Here is an 18,168-nt window from a genome sequence, read left to right on the forward strand (position 1 = left end):
TATAGAATTATAATAGTATTGGTACCAGAGTCAGAAGTTGTGAAGATAATATACGATGACTCATGTAAAGCGCTTAGCATAATGCTTGCCACCGAGAGTGTCAGTAAACATGAGCTATGATTATAATAGCTCAATGAGCACTCTAATTATCATATGGCTTCTTGGACAATGTACCTACGTGGAAAGAAGCAAGCACAGCTGTCTCATGAGCAGAAACCTTGCAGTTTCTTTCTGTGAACTAAGAAGTGTTGACCTAGTTTATGCAGCAGCCTTTGGGGGCTTGGTTCAATATAAGATTCTCTCTCCCTATGACTGCCTCATGCTTGTGGGATTAACATGGCAGATTTTGCAGCCTCCAATGTCTAGAAAGCCTTCCCCAGCTAATACCCCAGGTCCACCTTGTTCTGCATTTATTTCTTCAAAGTTCTACACACCCTTCCATTATGATTCCTTATTATATACTTTTTTGTAATTTTTCTGTGGCTATATAAATTTAGAGTGAATTTTGGTTCCTGATAGATTAACATCACCAATATGAATTTGATTCAGATTGGTTCATAGCTATGCAACTGTATCACCTTTGGTGAGGTTTCCTCAATTCTGAAGGCTATATAATGGAACCAACTTCACTAAATGATGGTGTTCTCTCCCTGTTCCTAGATTCTATCACCTGACTCAATCTTGTCCAGAATTCCACGTTTTCTTCTTATTAAGTCAGATCCCAAGCCAATCTCCTCCAAATAAGTTACCTCTATCTTAGAACTTCCAGATATAGGACCTCACTCTATATCCATCCATCCATTCATCCACCCACATAGGAGTTACAGGTTGCCTGCTACATAGATGTTGCTGGGCAAGCTCTTTAGGACAAACTGATAAAAAAACAAAACAAAACATGGTGCCTGAGTTCACATTTATGTCTAACATAGAGAAAAGATAAAACGAGAAAAAAATACAAGGAAAAGAAAATTAAATGTGCAAACACAGAATCCAGAAGTAGGCAATGCCCATTAGACTGTAAGCTACCCTAAACCTATATTCATTCAACCCATTGTTTCTGGCATTCTACAAGATTTGCTTCTCTAAAGGTTACCAAAGACCATGATATTAGCAAGTCTAATAGACCTTCTTCAACCCACTTTTCACTAGAACAATCTGCTGCATATGGCACAATTTATCATGAATTATCTCTTAAAATTCTCAGCCATCTTGGTAACAGCGATACTACTCTCTCCTTGTTCTCCTTATACTGTAGTCTGTTCCTCTTCATCTCTTTTATAAACTTCTCTATCCCTTCAATGGTGATATATCCCAGAGTTCTACCCTTGGCCCAGTATTTTCTGTCATCATCTTCTTGATGACAACAGTTATGGTTATTGGTTTAACTAACCCCAGATTCTGATGATTTCCAAATGATAACCCACTATCTGAATATCATACTCCTATTTCCAAATGTCTGCAAGACATATTACATTCGACATGTTCAAAATGGAATTCTCCCTATTTCCTCTTATTCTCCATTCCTCAACACAGCTTCTCTGCCTTGTTTATGTCTAAACTTTTTCAATACCATCATTATTTTGGTTTTAGACATAAATTTGATACATCTAAGGGTCAAGTCATAAATTTAAAAGTTAAATTACTCTCTTAACTCCTTCATGTCATTAGCTGAGCCCCAGAGACCTTAACTCCTAAATTTTATCATATACTTCCCGTCTACTATAATCCTATTACTCATACCCCAGGTTCTTATCACCTTTTGCAACAAAATACATTAATAATCTCCTTATAAACTGATTATATCCAAGAATATAAACAGTTTGAAAGAAGGAAATAATAGATAAAAGTAGGAAAAGAAAAGAGGAGTCTGGAACTTCTTGATGTACCACCAAGCAAGAAAGTACTCAAAGAAAGATAAGAACATTTTAAAACATCAGAAGAGTCTACTTGGAAGGGCTTCTGTAGCCAAACCTGGGACACTTTGATCATTAAACTAAATAATGGTGGTAACATTATTCATTGAATAAAAAAAGAACCCATGAGTCCATGCCAATACAAGAAATACAAATAAATTGGGGGAGAAGGCAAAGTTTTTTCTTAAAGTAGAATGTCATCTAATAAATATAAAAAGAATGATGGAATGAAAACAAGTCATTAGAATGTTAAAACCAGTGCATGGAAGTATGAAGAGGAATAGGATATTTACATAATGTTCAAGTATCTTCCCACAAATTACTCATTAGTTAAAAGTGAAATATAGTAATGTTACAGTAGAGAAACCTGGTAGACACTGTCTTTTCTTTGGTTCCTTTTACAGCCATCAGATACTCTCTAACATACATATTGTTTCATTTTAATTTTGTGTACATCCTTTGTCATACTTGATGTTTTTCTTTTTTTGTTTGAGTGTTTATGACCTGTCTTCCCCATTAGAACTTAAGCTCCATGAAGCAGGGAAGATTGGCTTGTTAATTACTTTATTTCCCACACATAAAAGATTCCTTGGCGTAAGATAGAAAGTCAAGAAATACTTGTGGAAGAAATGAAGAGATGGGAGGAGGAAGTGAGGGAAGGAGAAAAGAAAGAATGAGGGAGAAAGACAAAGAAGGAAAATGGGTAAGTGCAGCAGATAAGTCAACAGGTAGATTAGTTAGTTGGCTCAGGTGAAAACTAAAGGAGAGACAACTTTAAAGATAATTGAGCAACTGAGGGAAAAAATGGAATTGACAAGACTGAGTATAGGTGACTATTACAGTTGGACATTAAATTCTAGTAAGTAAAATTACATGATATAAAATAAATAAGCACATGTAGGAAGAGACTCAATGTAGAAAAATGGTTAAGCAAACTCTAATACATCTATTCAATGTTTAATGTTATAAGGACATTTAAAATGATGGTTATGAAAACTATCACAGCATGGAGGAGGAGAGCTTATGATATAATGAAAACGGAAAAAGTAAGATATAACATCACCCATGTGCTAAAATTACAACAATGTAAAAGACAGAAAAAATAAATATAGCAAAATGATAATAGCAATGGTGGAATTAAGATTGAACATCATTCTATTTTTCAAAATTTTGCAACACGGTTATAGTTGAGAACTTTTTAAAGTATACAAATAGAGAAAATACATGAAACTGATAGAAAACTAAGATATAAGTTAGCACCGTTTTCTCAAATGTCATAAGTATGCTCCAGGTATATAATATGTTTATTAACTACATGGCTAATATTTATTTGCTGTTTACTATATTAAGCTCTTCCATACACATTATTTTATTCAATCCTAACATCATGCCTATGACAGAAATATCACAATTACTATCTTTATTTGAAGGTCAGATAGCTCAGTGTGGGCACTTGGCTCTGAGATGCCCATCATGTGCACTCATGCTATTTCTCATAGAGAGATGGCATCGAATCCTTCTCCTTCTCTCTGCATTGGGGCTGGCCCCAGGGACTTGCCTGACCAACAGACTGCGGAACCAGTGAAGCTCTGGGGCTGCCTAGACGTCTGAAATGCTCGCACTGGAAGGACTGCCCTGCAAACAATTGCTCTGGGACATGTCAGAAGCCAGATCAAGTGTCTGGCTACCTTGACTCCACCACGCTCAGAGACCCTAAGCCACCTGGAGAATCGTAAAGGCAGTGAGAGAGAACAAAATCTGCTTCTATGGAAAGAAACACGCCCAGAAGCAGTGCCAGATGGTAACTGAAGCAACCATCTTGGAGGTAGATCCTCCAGCAACGGCTGCTTCCGGAATCTATCTGGCAATAGATACTTGCAACTGCAACGCAAATGAGCTAAGGAATTACCAAAGCTTACACAGCTCCTAAATGGATGAGTTGGGATTTGGACCCAGGTTGGCCCACCTGAAAAGATTCTCTGAACTGATATGTTAGAGCAGCAGTCTCCAACCTTTTTGGCACCAGGGACTGGTTTCATGGAAGACCATTTTTCCATGGATGGTGGGGTGGAATGGTTTCGGGATGAAACTGTTTCACCTCAGATCATCAGGCATTAGTTCTCATACAATCACACAACCTACATCCCTCACAAGATCAGTTCACAATAGGGCTCCGCTCCTATGAGGATCTAAAGCAGCAGCTGTTTGGACAGGAGGTGGAGCTCAGGCACTAACACCCTCTTGGCCCACTGCTCACCTCCTGCTGTCAGCCGGTTCCTAACAGGCCAGAGGTATCGGTCTTCTACCCAGGGTTTGGGGACCCCTGTGCTAGAGAGTCTCTTTGCCAGTGTTAGCCATTTATTATTAAAATATCATCATTATCTTCACCTTAAAATTCTCAAGCTACAATTCGTGGAACACATATTTGAGTCTGTAAGTAAAAGTAGTTATCACCACCCAGCAGAGGTGTAGCCCAGGACTGACCTGCCTGGAATTCATGACACAGGTGGAGATGGAGAGACCAGCTTGGAAGAAGGCAGGAGGAGGCAGGTGGGATAAGAAAGGCCAGAGATTAGATGTGGGAGAGTTGGGCAGCAAGTGTAATATCCTCTCCCAACACAGTTAATTCAAAAGACCAGTCCCCATAAATGGGTCCATATGCCATATTTCATTATGATATCCTGTCAATGTCATATGAAAATACACGGAGGGTGGGTAGGAGAAAATTGAGAACCTTGTAGACGGTGTGAGAGAACAAAATCTGCATTGTCCACATCGGGAAGTCAATAGATGACATCTAAAATAGGAATATCAAGGAACAGCAGATAAGCATGATGTAAGTGCAATACTTGGAGACAAGCATAATATTGAGTGCATTCGTTAGACACTTGTAATAGAAGAAGCAAAGGGAATTGTGAGTAGCTACCTCTAGGCAGTAGGACTTAGAGGTCTGAGGGGATTGACAAGGGACATAAGCATAGCACTGTGACCTTTTGAACTATTATATTACTATGCTAAAAATATAAATTGTGTAACAGATAAATATCCAAAATTTACAAGAACAAATAAATGCTTTTATATATTCTAGATTTTACTATATAGGTGAAAGAAATTCATTAACCTCACATCTTCAAAAATAATTATATAAATGAAAAGGGGAAACAAAATAATTATTTCTACTAAATTAATAAAAACATGGATAATATTAAATATATATATCAGCAAGCCTGTGACATAAGAGTTATACCTTTCAGCATGCAGTCTGTCAATATATAAAATAGGCTTTTAAATTCTTCTTTCCTCCATTGCTATAATTTCATCTGGGGAAAAAAATGTCCCAGCCAAATATCTCAACTGGAAACAGAGGTAACTCATACAAATCTGTTTAGAACAGTTATATTCACAATAACAAAAGTAATTAAAAACACCTCCAGCACCAAACAATAAGGTTGCATTTAAAACACATCAATAGGAGGAGGTTTCAAGATGGCCAAATAGGAACAGCTCCAGTCTACAGCTCCCAGTGTGAGCGACACAGAAGACAGGTGATTTCTGCATTTCCAACTGAGGTACCAGGTTCATCTCACTGGGGCTTGTTGGACAATGGGTGCAGCCCACGGAGAATCAGCCAAAGCAAGGGGGGCCATCACCTCACTCAGGAAGCACAAGGGGTTGGGGAATTCCCTTTCCTAGCCAAGGGAAGCCATGACCAATGGTACCTGGAAAATTGGGACACTCCCACCCCAATACTGTGCTATTCCAACAGTCTTAGCAAACAGCACACCAGGAGATTATATCCCATGCCTGACTTGGAGGGTCCCACGCCCATGGAGCCTCCCTCACTGCTAGCACAGCAGTCTGAGATCAAACTGCAAGGAGGCAGCAAGGCTGGGGGAGGGACGTCCACCATTGCTGAGGCTTGAGTAGGTAAACATAGCGGCCAGGAAGCTCGAACTGGGTGGAGCCCACCACAGCTCAAGGAGGCCTGCCTGCCTCTGTAGACTCCACCTCTAGAGGCAGGGAGTAGCTGAACAAAAGGCAGGAGAAACTTCTGTGGACTTAAATGTCCATGTCTGACAGCTTTGAAGAGAGTAGTGGTCCTCCCAGCATGGAGTTTGAGATCTGAGAACGGACAATCTGCCTCCTCAAGTGGGTCCCTGACCCCCGGGTAGCCCATCTGGGAGGCACCTCCCAGTAGGGGCCGACTGACACCTCATACGGCTGGGTGCCCCTCTGAGACAAAGCTTCCAGAGGTAGGATCAGGCAGCAACATTTGCTGTTCTGCAATATTTGCTGTTCTGCAGCCTCCACTGGTGATACCCAGGCAAACAGGGTCTGGAGTGGACCTCCAGCAAACTCCAACAGACCTGCAGCTGAGGCTCCTGACTGTTAGAAGGAAAGCTAACAGAAAGGACATCCACACCAAAACCCCATCTGTACGTCACCATCATCAAAGACCAAAGGTAGATAAAACCACAAAGATGGGGAGAAACCAGAGCAGAAAAGCTGAAAATTCTAAAAATCAGAGCGCCTCTTCTCCTCCAAAGGAACACAGCTCCTCGCCAGCAACGGAACAAAGCTGGATGGAGAATGACTTTAGGCAAAGTGGAGAGAAGAAGGCTTCAGATGATCGGTAATAACAAACTTCTTTGAGCTAAAGGAGGATGTCTGAACCTATCGCAAAGAAGCTAAAAACCTTGAAAAAAATTAGACAAATGGCTAACTAGGATAAACAGCGTAGAGAAGACCTTAAATGACCTGATGGAGCTGAAAACCATGGCATGAGAACTACGTGATGCATGTACAAGCTTCAGTAGCTGATCAAGTGGAAGAAGGGGTATCAGTGATTGAAGATCAAATGAATGAAATGAAGCGAGAAGAGAAGTTTAGAGAAAAAAGAGTAAAAAGAAATGAACAAATCCTCCAAGAAATATGAGACTATGTGAAAAGACCAAATCTACATCTGATTGGTGTACCTGAAAGTAATGGGGAGAATGGAACCAAGTTGGAAAACACTTTTCAGGATATTATCCAGGGGAACTTCCCCAACCTAGCAAGGTAGGACAACATTCAAATCCAGGAAATACAGAGAATGCCACAAAGATACTCCTCGAGAAGAGCAGCTCCAGGATACATAATTGTCACATTCACCAAAGTAGAAATGAAGGAAAAAAATGTTAAGGGCAGCCAGAGAGAAAGGTGGGGTTACCCACAAAGGGAACCCATCAGACTAACAGCAGATCTCTCAGTAGAAACTCTACAAGCCAGAAGAGAGTGGGGGCCAATATTCAACATTCTTAAAGAAAAGAATTTTCAACCCAGAATTTCATATCCAGCCTAACTAGCTTCATAAGTGAAGGAGAAATAAAATCCTTTACAGACAAGCAAATGCTGAGAGATTTTGTCACCACAAGAGCTCCTGAAGGAAGCACTAAACATGGAAAGGAACAACCAGTACCAGCCACTGCAAAAACATGCCAAATTGTAAAGACCACCAATGCTAGGAAGAAACTACGTCAACTAACAAGCAAAATAAAGACAGCTAACATCATAATGACAGGATCAAATTCTCACACAACAATATTAGCCTTAAATGTAAATAGGCTAAATGCTCCAATTAAAAGACACAGACTGGCAAATTGGATAAAGAGTCAAGACCCATCAGTGTGCTGTATTCAGGAGACCCATCTCACGTGCAGAGACACACATTGGCTCAAAATAAAGGGATGGAGGAAGATCTACCAAGCAAATGGAAAATAAAACAAAACAAAAAAGCAAGGGTTGCAATCCTAGTCTCTGATAAAACAGACTTTAAACCAACAAAGATCAAAAGAGACAAAGAAGGCCATTACATAATGGTAAAGGGATCAATTCAACAAGAAGAGCTAACTATCCTAAATATATATGCACCCAATACAGGAGCACCCAGATTCATAAAGCAAGTCCTTAGAGACCTACAAAGAGACTTAGACTCCCACACAATAATAATGGGAGACTTTAACACCCCACTGTCAACATTAGACAGATCAATGAGACAGAAAGTTAACAAGGATATCCAGGAATTGAACTCAGCTCTGCACCAACTAGACCTAATAGACATCTACAGAACTCTCCACCCCAAATCGACAGAATATACATTCTTCTCAGCACCACATCGCACTTATTCCAAAATTGACCACATAGTTGGAAGTAAAGCACTCCTCAGCAAATGTAAAAGAACAGAAATTATAACAAACCGTCTCTCAGACCACAGTGCAATCAAACTTGAACTCAAGATTAAGAAATTCACTCAAAACAGCTCAACTACATGGAAACTGAACAACCTGCTCCTGAATGAATACTGGGTACATAACGAAATGAAGGCAGAAATAAAGATTAGAAACCAATGAGAACCAATGAGAACAAAGAAACCAATGTGAACAAAGACACAACATACCAGAATCTCTGGGACACATTTAAAGTAGTGTGTAGAGGAAAACTTATAGCAAATGACCACAAGAGAAAGCAGGAAGCTCTAAAACTGACATCCTAACATCACAATTAAAAGAACTAGAGAAGCAAGAGCAAATTCAAAAGCTAGCAGAAGGCAAGAAATAACTTAGATCAGAGCAGAACTGAAGGAGATAGAAATACAAAAAACCCTTCAAAAAATCAATGAATCCAGGAGCTGGTTTTTTGAAAAGATCAACAACATTGATAGACTGCTAGCAACACTAATACAGAAGAAAAGACAGAAGAATCAAATAGATGCAATAAAAAATGATAAAGGGGATATCACCACCGATCCCACAGAAATTCAAACTACCATCAGAGAATACTATAAACACCTCTACACAAATAAACTAGAAAATCTAGAAGAAATGGATGAATTCCTGGACATACACACCATCCCAAGACTAAACCAGGAAGAAGTTGAATCCCTGAATAGACCAATAACAGGCTCTGAAATTGAGGCAATAATTAATAGCCTACCAACCAAAAAAAGTCCAGGACCAGATGGATTCACAGCCGAATTCTACCAGAGGTACAAACAGGAGCTGGTACCATTCCTTCTGAAACTATTCCAATCAATAGAAAAAGAGGGAATCCTCCCTAACTCATTTTATGAGGCCAGCATCATCCTGATACCAAAGCCTGGCAGAGACACAACAAAAAAAGAGAGTTTCAGGCCAATATCCTTGATTAACATTGATGCAAAAATCCTCGATAAAATACTGGCAAACTGAATCCAGCAGCATATCAAAAAGGTTATCTACCATGATCAAGTGGGCTTCATCCCTGGGATGCAAGGCTGGTCCAACATACGCAAATGAATAAATGTAATCCAGCATATAAACAGAACCAAAGACAAAAACCACAGGATTATCTCAATAGATGCAGAAAAGGCCTTTGACAAAATTCAACAGCCCTTCATGCTAAAAACTCACAATAAACTAGGTACTGATGAGACGTATCTCAAAATAATAAAAGCTATTTATGACACACCCACAGCCAATATCATACTGAATGGGCAAAAACTGGAAGCATTCCCTTTGAAAACTGGCACAAGACAGGGATGTCCGCTCTCACCACTCCTATTCAACATAGTGTTGGAAGTTCTGGCCAGGGCAATCAGGCAGGGGAAAGAAATAAAGGGTATTCAACTAGGAAAAGAGGAAGTCAACTTGTCCCTGTGTGCAGATGACATGATTGTATATTTAGAAAACCCCACTGTCTCAGCCAAAAGTCTCCTTAAGCTGAGAAGCAACTTCAGCAAAGTCTCAGGATACAAAATCATTGTGCAAAAATCATAAGCATTCTTATACACCAATAACAGACAAACAGAGAGCCAAATCATGAGTGAACTCCCATTCACAATTGCTTCAAAGAGAATAAAATACTTAGGAATCCAACTTACAAGGGACGTGAAGGACCTCTTCAAGGAGAACTACAAACCACTGCTCAAGGAAATAAAAGAGGATACAAACAAATGGAAGAACATTCCATGCTCATGGGCAGGAAGAATCAATATCGTGAAAATGGCCATACTGCCCAAGGTAATTTATAGATTCAATGCCATCCCCATCAAGCTACCAATGACTTTCTTCACAGAATTGGAAAAAACTACTTTAAAGTTCATATGGAACCCAAAAAAAGCCCACATCGCCAAGTCAATCCTAAGCCAAAAGAACAAAGCTGGAGGCATCACGTTACCTGACTTCAAACTATACTACAAGGCTACAGTAACCAAAACAGCATGGTACTGGTACCAAAACAGAGATATAGACCAATGGAACAGAACAGAGGCCTCAGAAATAACACCACACATCTACAACCATCTGATCTTTGATAAACCTGACAACAACAAGAAATGGGGAAAGGATTCCCTGTTTAATAAATGGTGCTGGGAAAACTGGCTAGCCATATGTAGAAAGCTGAAACTGGATCCCTTCCTTACACCTTAACAAAAATTAATTCAAGATGGATTAAAGACTTAAATGTTAGACCTAAAACCATAAAAACCCTAGAAGAAAACCTAGGCAATACCATTCAGGACATAAGCATGGGCAAGGACTTCATGCCTAAAACACCAAAAGCAATGGCAACAAAAGCCAAAATTGACAAATGGGATCTAATTAAACTAAAGAGCTTCTGCACAGCAAAAGAAACTACCATCAGAGTGAACAGGCAACCTACAGAATGGGAGAAAATTTTTACAATCTACCCATCTGACAAAGGGATAATATCCAGAATCTACAAAGAACTTAAAGAAATTTACAAGAAAAAATCAAAAAACCCCATCAACAAGTGGGTGAAGGATATGAACAGACACTTCTCAAAAGAAGACATTTATGCAGCCAACAGACGCATGAAAAAATGCTCATCATCACTGGCCATCAGAGAAATGCAAATCAAAACCACAATGAGATACCATCTCAAACCAGTTAGAATGGCAATCATTAAAAAGTCAAGAAACAACAGGTGCTGGAGAGGATGTGGAGAAATAGGAACACTTCTACACTGTTAGCGGGAGTGTAAACTAGTTCAACCATTGTGGAAGACAGTGTGGTGATTCCTCAAGGATCTAGAACTAGAAATACCATTTGACCCAGTCATCCCATTACTGGGTATATACCCAAAGGATTATAAATCATGCTGCTATAAAGACACATGCATACGTATGTTTGTTGTGGCACTATTCACAACAGCAAAGACTTGGAACCAACCCAAATATCCATCAATGATAGACTGGATTAAGAAAATGTGGCACATATACACCATGGAATACTATGCAGCCATAAAAATGGATGAGTTCATGTCCTTTGTAGGGACATGGATGAAGCTGGAAACCATCTTTCTGAGCAAACTATTTTAAAGACAGAAAAACAAACACCACATGTTCTCACACACAGGTGGGAATTGAACAATGAGAACACTTGGACACAGGGTGGGGAACATAACACACTGGGGCCTGTTGTGGGGTGGGGGGAGGGCGGAGGGATAGCATTAAGAGATATACCTAATGTAAATGACGAGTTAATGGGTGCAGCACACCAACATGGCACATGTATACATATGTAACAAACCCGCACGTTGTGCACATGTACCCTAGAACTTAAAGTACAATAAAAAATAAAAATAAAAAATAAAACACATTAATAAACTTGACAATGCAGTTGTTAAATTATAAAAATGTAAGCTCAGGCACTATATGAAGGATGTGTACAAAACTATATCTATAAATAAAACAGTCTATATCTCTATGTTTCTATGTTTATTTTACATTGGCAAAAATGACAGATGAATTTTATAAACGTAGAAGATATATTTGCGGTAATCTGACTTAAGATAGGTTAGGTGGCATTTCTTAAGTTTAATTTCGGAGGCTCCGGAAGACATTTTAATGACATTTTTCTTTCATATAAGAAAAGACTGACATTTGAAAGACTCCAATGAGGTGAAAATGTCATATATCTTTGGATGTTGCTATAATTTTGTAGATAAAAAACCCTCCAAATGTTCATTATATTTTTCAAAGTGCCAAATCTTAATGTCTGCTTGGCCTACAATTAAGAAATTCAACTACGTTTGTCATCCCAAATATGAACAATTCTTGCCAAACTGGCCAAGCTTGAGAAAATTTCATCTCTGGAGTTCGGCACTGCTTCCTTCAGCGGAGTCCCAGCCTCTATCTCCTGTTCTGCGGAGATCCAGCTCAGTGACCCTCTGGGGTCTAAAAATCATGGAAAGCAACAACACTGACTACCCACGGCAGGTGGGGGAGCTCATGCTACGGGAAATTTCCCCTCTCTTTCCAGGTTAGGGTAAGGAATGGAAAACAAAAGCACTTTATTCTACCCTGGTGAATCCTCAACAGGAGAAAAAGTAAAAAAAAAAAAAAAAAAAAAAAAAAAAGGATACTAGCTATTTTTTTTTGCCATCCAAGGAAAAAAAGTAAAAAAGCAAAACAATTTATTTTTACTTAAGCAGGTGGGTTGAAGGTGTATCCCCATCTTCCTCCTCTGTCACTTCAAGCCCTTAAAATTAAACAAAAGTACATATTTGCCAGCAGATAGGATGCATTCTCCATTTCCACTATCCCCCTCCACCGCCCTTACCAAACAATCCTCAGCCTTCCCTACACCCAGTTCATCCGTGTTAAAGCTGGAAAGCAGAGCACAAAAAGACCTGTCCAGGTAAAAGGCAGGAGCGGGGCTGGCATGCAGTTTGCCAAGCTCAAAAATACAATAGTGACGATGCTGCCCTCTAGTGGTACATAAATAAAACAAATCACACAAACAGAACTTCTCACAGGGTGTAAGAACACTTACTTCACAAAATTAACAGGCGCTGGACAACCCAGCCAAGAGTCCCAGTTTTAATTATTTCTTTGGCATTTTAGATAGAAACTTCATTACCACAAAACACGGACATAGAGTAAATTTTATTATTCCATTTGTTCACAGGAGAACAGGGCCATAAAGTGTTAGCTGGGAGAGAGCAATGACTCCATTTCTAATGCAGAAAAATGCCAATGATGAAAAGCATCATCTTGATCCCAGGACTGAGGCCAGGTTTGATGACTTTGGTAATGGTAATTTTTGAGAATGAAAAATAAAAATATATGATGTAGATTTATGTAATTGTTAATAAAGAATCTTAATAGTCACTGGAATATCCATTTTTACCCTAGTAGGCAAATAGGCTAAAACCCACCATGACCTAAGTAAAGTCCTCCTAATTTCAGCTATTAGCAGATGGCAGTGGGGTGGGGAGAGCAGCTTGTCTGCCTCTATTCCATGGCCCTGCACTCTAAAGTGAAGTCTGCTAGTCAGCATGCCCCACCCACTTGCAGAGTGCACAGTGGCTCTTCCAGGCAGGCTGAGGCTGGATAGGCAAGCAGAACCTCACAACTGCAGAATAAGTCACACAAGCCACCTAATACACCAAATCCTTTGTGACTGTAATCAGACACCAAATGTTACCAGACATTTAGAGAAAAATAGCACAAGATAGAAGCCTGCAAAATAAAACAGAAAACCTCAGATGAAGAGGATAATTCAGGGGATGAAAAAAATTGACAGCAAAACATTCTAACAATTCTCTCCAAAGAGATTTCGAAGATATCTCATCCATAAAATAAGAATACACACCACAGGAACGAAGCAATCAGAACACAGAAGTTTAGAAGAATAAAAAGTATGGCCAAAATTCACATATACACCATGGAATACTATGCAGCCATAAAAAAGGGTGAGTTCATGTCCTTTGCAGGGACATGGATGACGCTGGAAACCATCATTCTCAGAAAACTAACACAAGAACAGAAAAACAAACACCACACGTTCTCACTCATAAGTGGGAACTGAACAATAAGAACACATGGACACAGGGAGGGGAACATCACACACCAGGGTTGTGTTGGGGGTTGGGAAGCTAGGGAAGGGATATCATTAGGAGAAGTACCTAATGTAGATGATGGGTTGATGGGTGCAGCAAACCACCATGGCACGTGTATACCTATGTAACAAGCCTGCATGTTCTGCACATGTACCCAGAACTTCAAGTATAATAAAAAAAAAGTATGGCCAAAATAAAGAGTTAATTGTAGATGAACTGAACTATAAAACAAACAGGGATGAAAAGAAAATGATTATTGGGAATTTGAATCTGGTGAAATATTTCAAAATGTACAATATCAAGAAAAATGGATTTAAATAAAAGATGCAGGTTAAAAGGCACAAAAGTTCAGTATAATACTACTAAAATCCAACTGAAAGAAGTTCTTGGGGAGATTTAAAAAATTCAAAAGAAAGTTATTGGAAAAGATAATAGGTAGATAGATGGATGGATAGATGGAAGAAGGGAGGAAGGAAAGAAGAAATGGTAAAAATGTAATTGTCAATGAATAATTCCTATCTGGGAAAACTCTCCTTCAAAAATGGAAAATAAATTAAGATTTTTAGACAGACAAAAATGAGAGTTTTTCACTAACAGATCTATGCTACAAGAAATAGTAAAGAGTGTTTTTTAGGCTGAAATGAAAAGACACTAGGGAGAAACTCAAATGTATTTGATAAAATAGGAACAATTACTTAAGGTAACTATATAGGTAAATATAAAAGACAATATAAATTTATTTTTGTTTGTACCTATTTTCTTCTCCTAAGTTATTTAAAAGATGGCTACAAAAAGAAATAATTATAAATCTATGTTAATAGGCACATAATATATAAAGATATGATATGTGACAATAATAGCATAAACGAAGGGAGGAAAACTCAACTATACAGGAGCAAAGTCTGTATACTATTGAAATGAAGTTGGTATTAATTTGAACTAGATTGTTATAAATTAAGATATTAATTGTAATTCCCAGGGAAACCACTAAGAAAATAACTCAAAAATATACAGTAAAAGAATAAGGGAATTAAAATAGTACACAAAAAAATAATAAAAATGAAAACAGTAATCCAAAAACAGAAGAACAAGGTAGACATAAGATATATAGAAAACACATTGCAAATAGCAGACACAAATTCTGCCTTATTGCTAATTACATTAGGTGTAAATGGGTTAATCTCCCAAATTAAAAGGCAGAGATTGACAGGATAGATTAAAAATCAAAACACGATTCATCTACATGCCTTTTAAAGAGAAGCATTTTAGATTCAAAGATAGAAATAGTTGGAAAGGTAAAAGACAGGAAAAGTTATACCATACAAATGGTAACCAAAAAGAAAAAGAGAGAGCTGGAGTGATTATATTAATACTGGACAAAATAGACTTTAAGGCAAACATTGTAACTATAGACAAAAAAGGACATTTTATAATAATAATAACATCAATTCATCAAAAAGATAAAAAAAAATAAACATATATGCACCTAAGAGCAGAGTCCCAAAATATCTAAAACAAAAACTGACTTTACTGAAGGGAGCTAGGGACAATTCAACAATAATAGTTGGAGACAGCAATAATCTGCTTTTAATAATAGATAAAACAATTAGAATATCAGCAAGGAAATAGAAGAGTAGGAAAGAAAGAAACAAAAGGCTAGACCTAACAGGCATATTTAGAACAATAAACCTAAGAATGGCAGCATGTACATTCTTCCCAAATGTACATGGAACAGCCTCTAGGATAGATCAAATGTTGGGCCATAAAACAAGTCTCAATAAGCTTAAAGTAATTAAAATCAAATAAGTATTTCTTTCTTTGACCTCAATGGAATGAAACTAGAAATCAGTAAAATAAGAAAATGTGGGAAAGTCACAAAGATGTGGAAATTAAACAACACTGCTATATAAGTAATAGGTTAAAGAAAAAAATTGCAAAAAAAAATCAGAAAATACTTTGAGATGAATTAAAACAAAAGCACAACATATCAAAACTTAGATGCAAAAAAGTAACGCTCATAGGAAAATTCATAGAATTTTATTTATGCCTCCATAAAAAACAATGACTCATATCAATAACCTAATTGTCTGTCTTAAGAAACTAGAAAAAAGAGAAAACACAAAGAGAAAGAAATAATAAGGATTACAGTGGAAACAAACAAAATAGAGAATATAAAACAATAGACAAAATCAACAAAATCAAAAGTTGGTTCTTCGAAAAGATTGACCAAATTGACAAACTGTTAGTTGCACATTAACCAGAAAAAAAAGAGAACACTCAAATTTAGTAAATCAGGAATGAAAGATGAGACTTTGCTATTGACATTACAAAAAATGAAAAAGATAATAAGGGAGCAGTAAGAACAACTGTATGGTAAAGAATGAGATAACCTAAGTGAAATAGATAAATTCTAGAAAGACATAACCTTCCAAAACTGAGTCAAGAAGAAATAGAAAATCTGAATAGACCTATAATAAGTAAAGAGATTAAATTAATAATCAATAAACTGTCCCAAAAGAAAAGTCCAGGAACAGATGGCTTTCCTGGTGTATTCTAACAAATATTTAAAGAAGAATTAACACAAATTTTTTACAAGCTCTCTGAAAAAAATCGAATAAGAAGCACTTCTCAATTCATTCTATAAAGGCCCCTACTATCCAGACAGTAAAACCAAAGACACCTATAGGGAAAACAAACAAACAAACTACAGACAAAACTAAGAACAATTGTGCCTCAGAGGTCACCATTACGAAAGCTGAAAAGAAAACCCACAAATTGGAAGAATGTATCTGCAAATCAAATATCTGATCGAAGTCTAGCATCTAGAATATATAAAGAACACTTGCAACTTAACAGTAAAAAGACAAATAATATAACTAATTTAAAAATGGGCCAAAACTTTGAATAAACATTTTTCCAAAGAAGATATTCAAGTGGCCAGTAAGCATATAAAAAATGCTCAACATCATTAATCATTAGGTAAACGCAAATCAGAAGCACAATAACATACCACTTCACACCTATTAGGGTAGGATGGCTACTATAAAAATAAACAAACAAAAATATCTTCCTATCTTAAAAAACATTGTTTATAGAAAATATTAGTGAAGTTGTATAGAAATCAGTACTCACATGGACTATCAGTGTAAGTACAAATTGATACAATAAAATATTTTGGAGAACAACTTGGCAGTATCTTTCCAAATATGCTAATTTAAATGCAGGAATTCCATTTCTAAGTGTCTGTCCCAGAAAAAACTGTGCACATGCACACAAAGTAAAATGTAGAAGGAGGCTCACTGTAGCCATGCTTATTATAGCAAAATGCTGGAACGCTCCCAAATGTCCACCTGCATACAGATGGTTAGATAAATCAGTCTACAATGATTCCAGTACGTAGCCCCATGCCCCCTTTCCTGGATATCAAAAAAGCAAGGTAATTGTAGGGAAGAAACTAATTTTCAAGACAATACTCATAGTATGAAACCATTAATAGAAAGCAAAATGAAACAAAACCACCTTGTATTTACCCAAGTGTTAATTCTGGCTACCTCTGAGGAGGCTAGATTAGGAAAGAGTGAAATGGACTTCCATTTTTGAATTTATATATCACCTTATTGCTTTAATTTTTATAAGAAGAATAACTATAAGACGTATGTAAAATGTTAATTTTAAAAGCATATCTATTTTTATACAAGACTGTTTAAATCTAACTTTTTTCTTTTTTGGGGGGATGGAGTTTCGCTCTTGTTGTTCAGGCTGGAGTGCAATGGCGCAATCTCAGTTCACTGCAACCTCCGCCTCCTGAGTTCAAGCGATTCTCCTGTCTCAGCCTCCCGAGTAGCTGGGATTACAGGTGCATGCCACCACGCCTGGCTAATTTTTGTATTTTTAGTAGAGACGGGGTTTAATCATATTGGTCAGGCTGGTCTCGAACTCCTGACCTCAGGTGATCTGCTCGCCTTGGCCTCCCAAAGTGCTGGGATTACAGGCATCAGCCACCGCACCTGGCCTTCTAACTTAAAAATCTCAATTTTAATTCATAATAGCATAATAGAAGAAACAGTCTTACCTTCCAAGTTTTCTATTTTTTCAATGTTGTTTAAAGCTAAATTCAAATATTCAAGTTTCTTGAGTTTGCTAACATTTTCTGAAATACAAGATAATGTAAAGATAATTAATCTTCAAAATAAAGACACTTTTATGTAATCTATTACTAAAATAATAAAGAAAATCTAAAGATTATTATTATGGTTATCAAAACCAGGTCGCTTTTCCAAATCTATACCTGTACATCAGACATGGTGGCTGCCTAAGGAGGACCCATTTCTCCCTCCATCCTTCCTGATGACACCCAGTTTTGTTCATGTCTCTA

The 18,168-nt window shown here is 37.6% G+C and overlaps 1 protein-coding gene across 3 annotated transcripts in view; it reads right to left on the bottom strand.

The window, feature by feature from the left end:
- The window catches only part of DNAAF11 (dynein axonemal assembly factor 11), a 111,234-nt gene that overhangs the window by 68,425 nt on the left and 24,641 nt on the right, over nt 1–18,168 (bottom strand). For all 3 annotated transcript variants that reach the window (XM_024251101.3, XM_024251100.3, XM_054518830.2), the window contains exon 3: nt 17,866–17,943. In XM_024251101.3, the coding sequence (XP_024106869.1) occupies nt 17,866–17,943 (78 nt within the window). The remainder of the gene's footprint in view (nt 1–17,865; nt 17,944–18,168) is intronic.

The sequence above is a fragment of the Pongo abelii genome, chromosome 7 (genome assembly GCF_028885655.2).
Source record: "Pongo abelii isolate AG06213 chromosome 7, NHGRI_mPonAbe1-v2.0_pri, whole genome shotgun sequence".
In the NCBI taxonomy this organism is placed as follows: Eukaryota; Metazoa; Chordata; class Mammalia; order Primates; family Hominidae; genus Pongo; species Pongo abelii.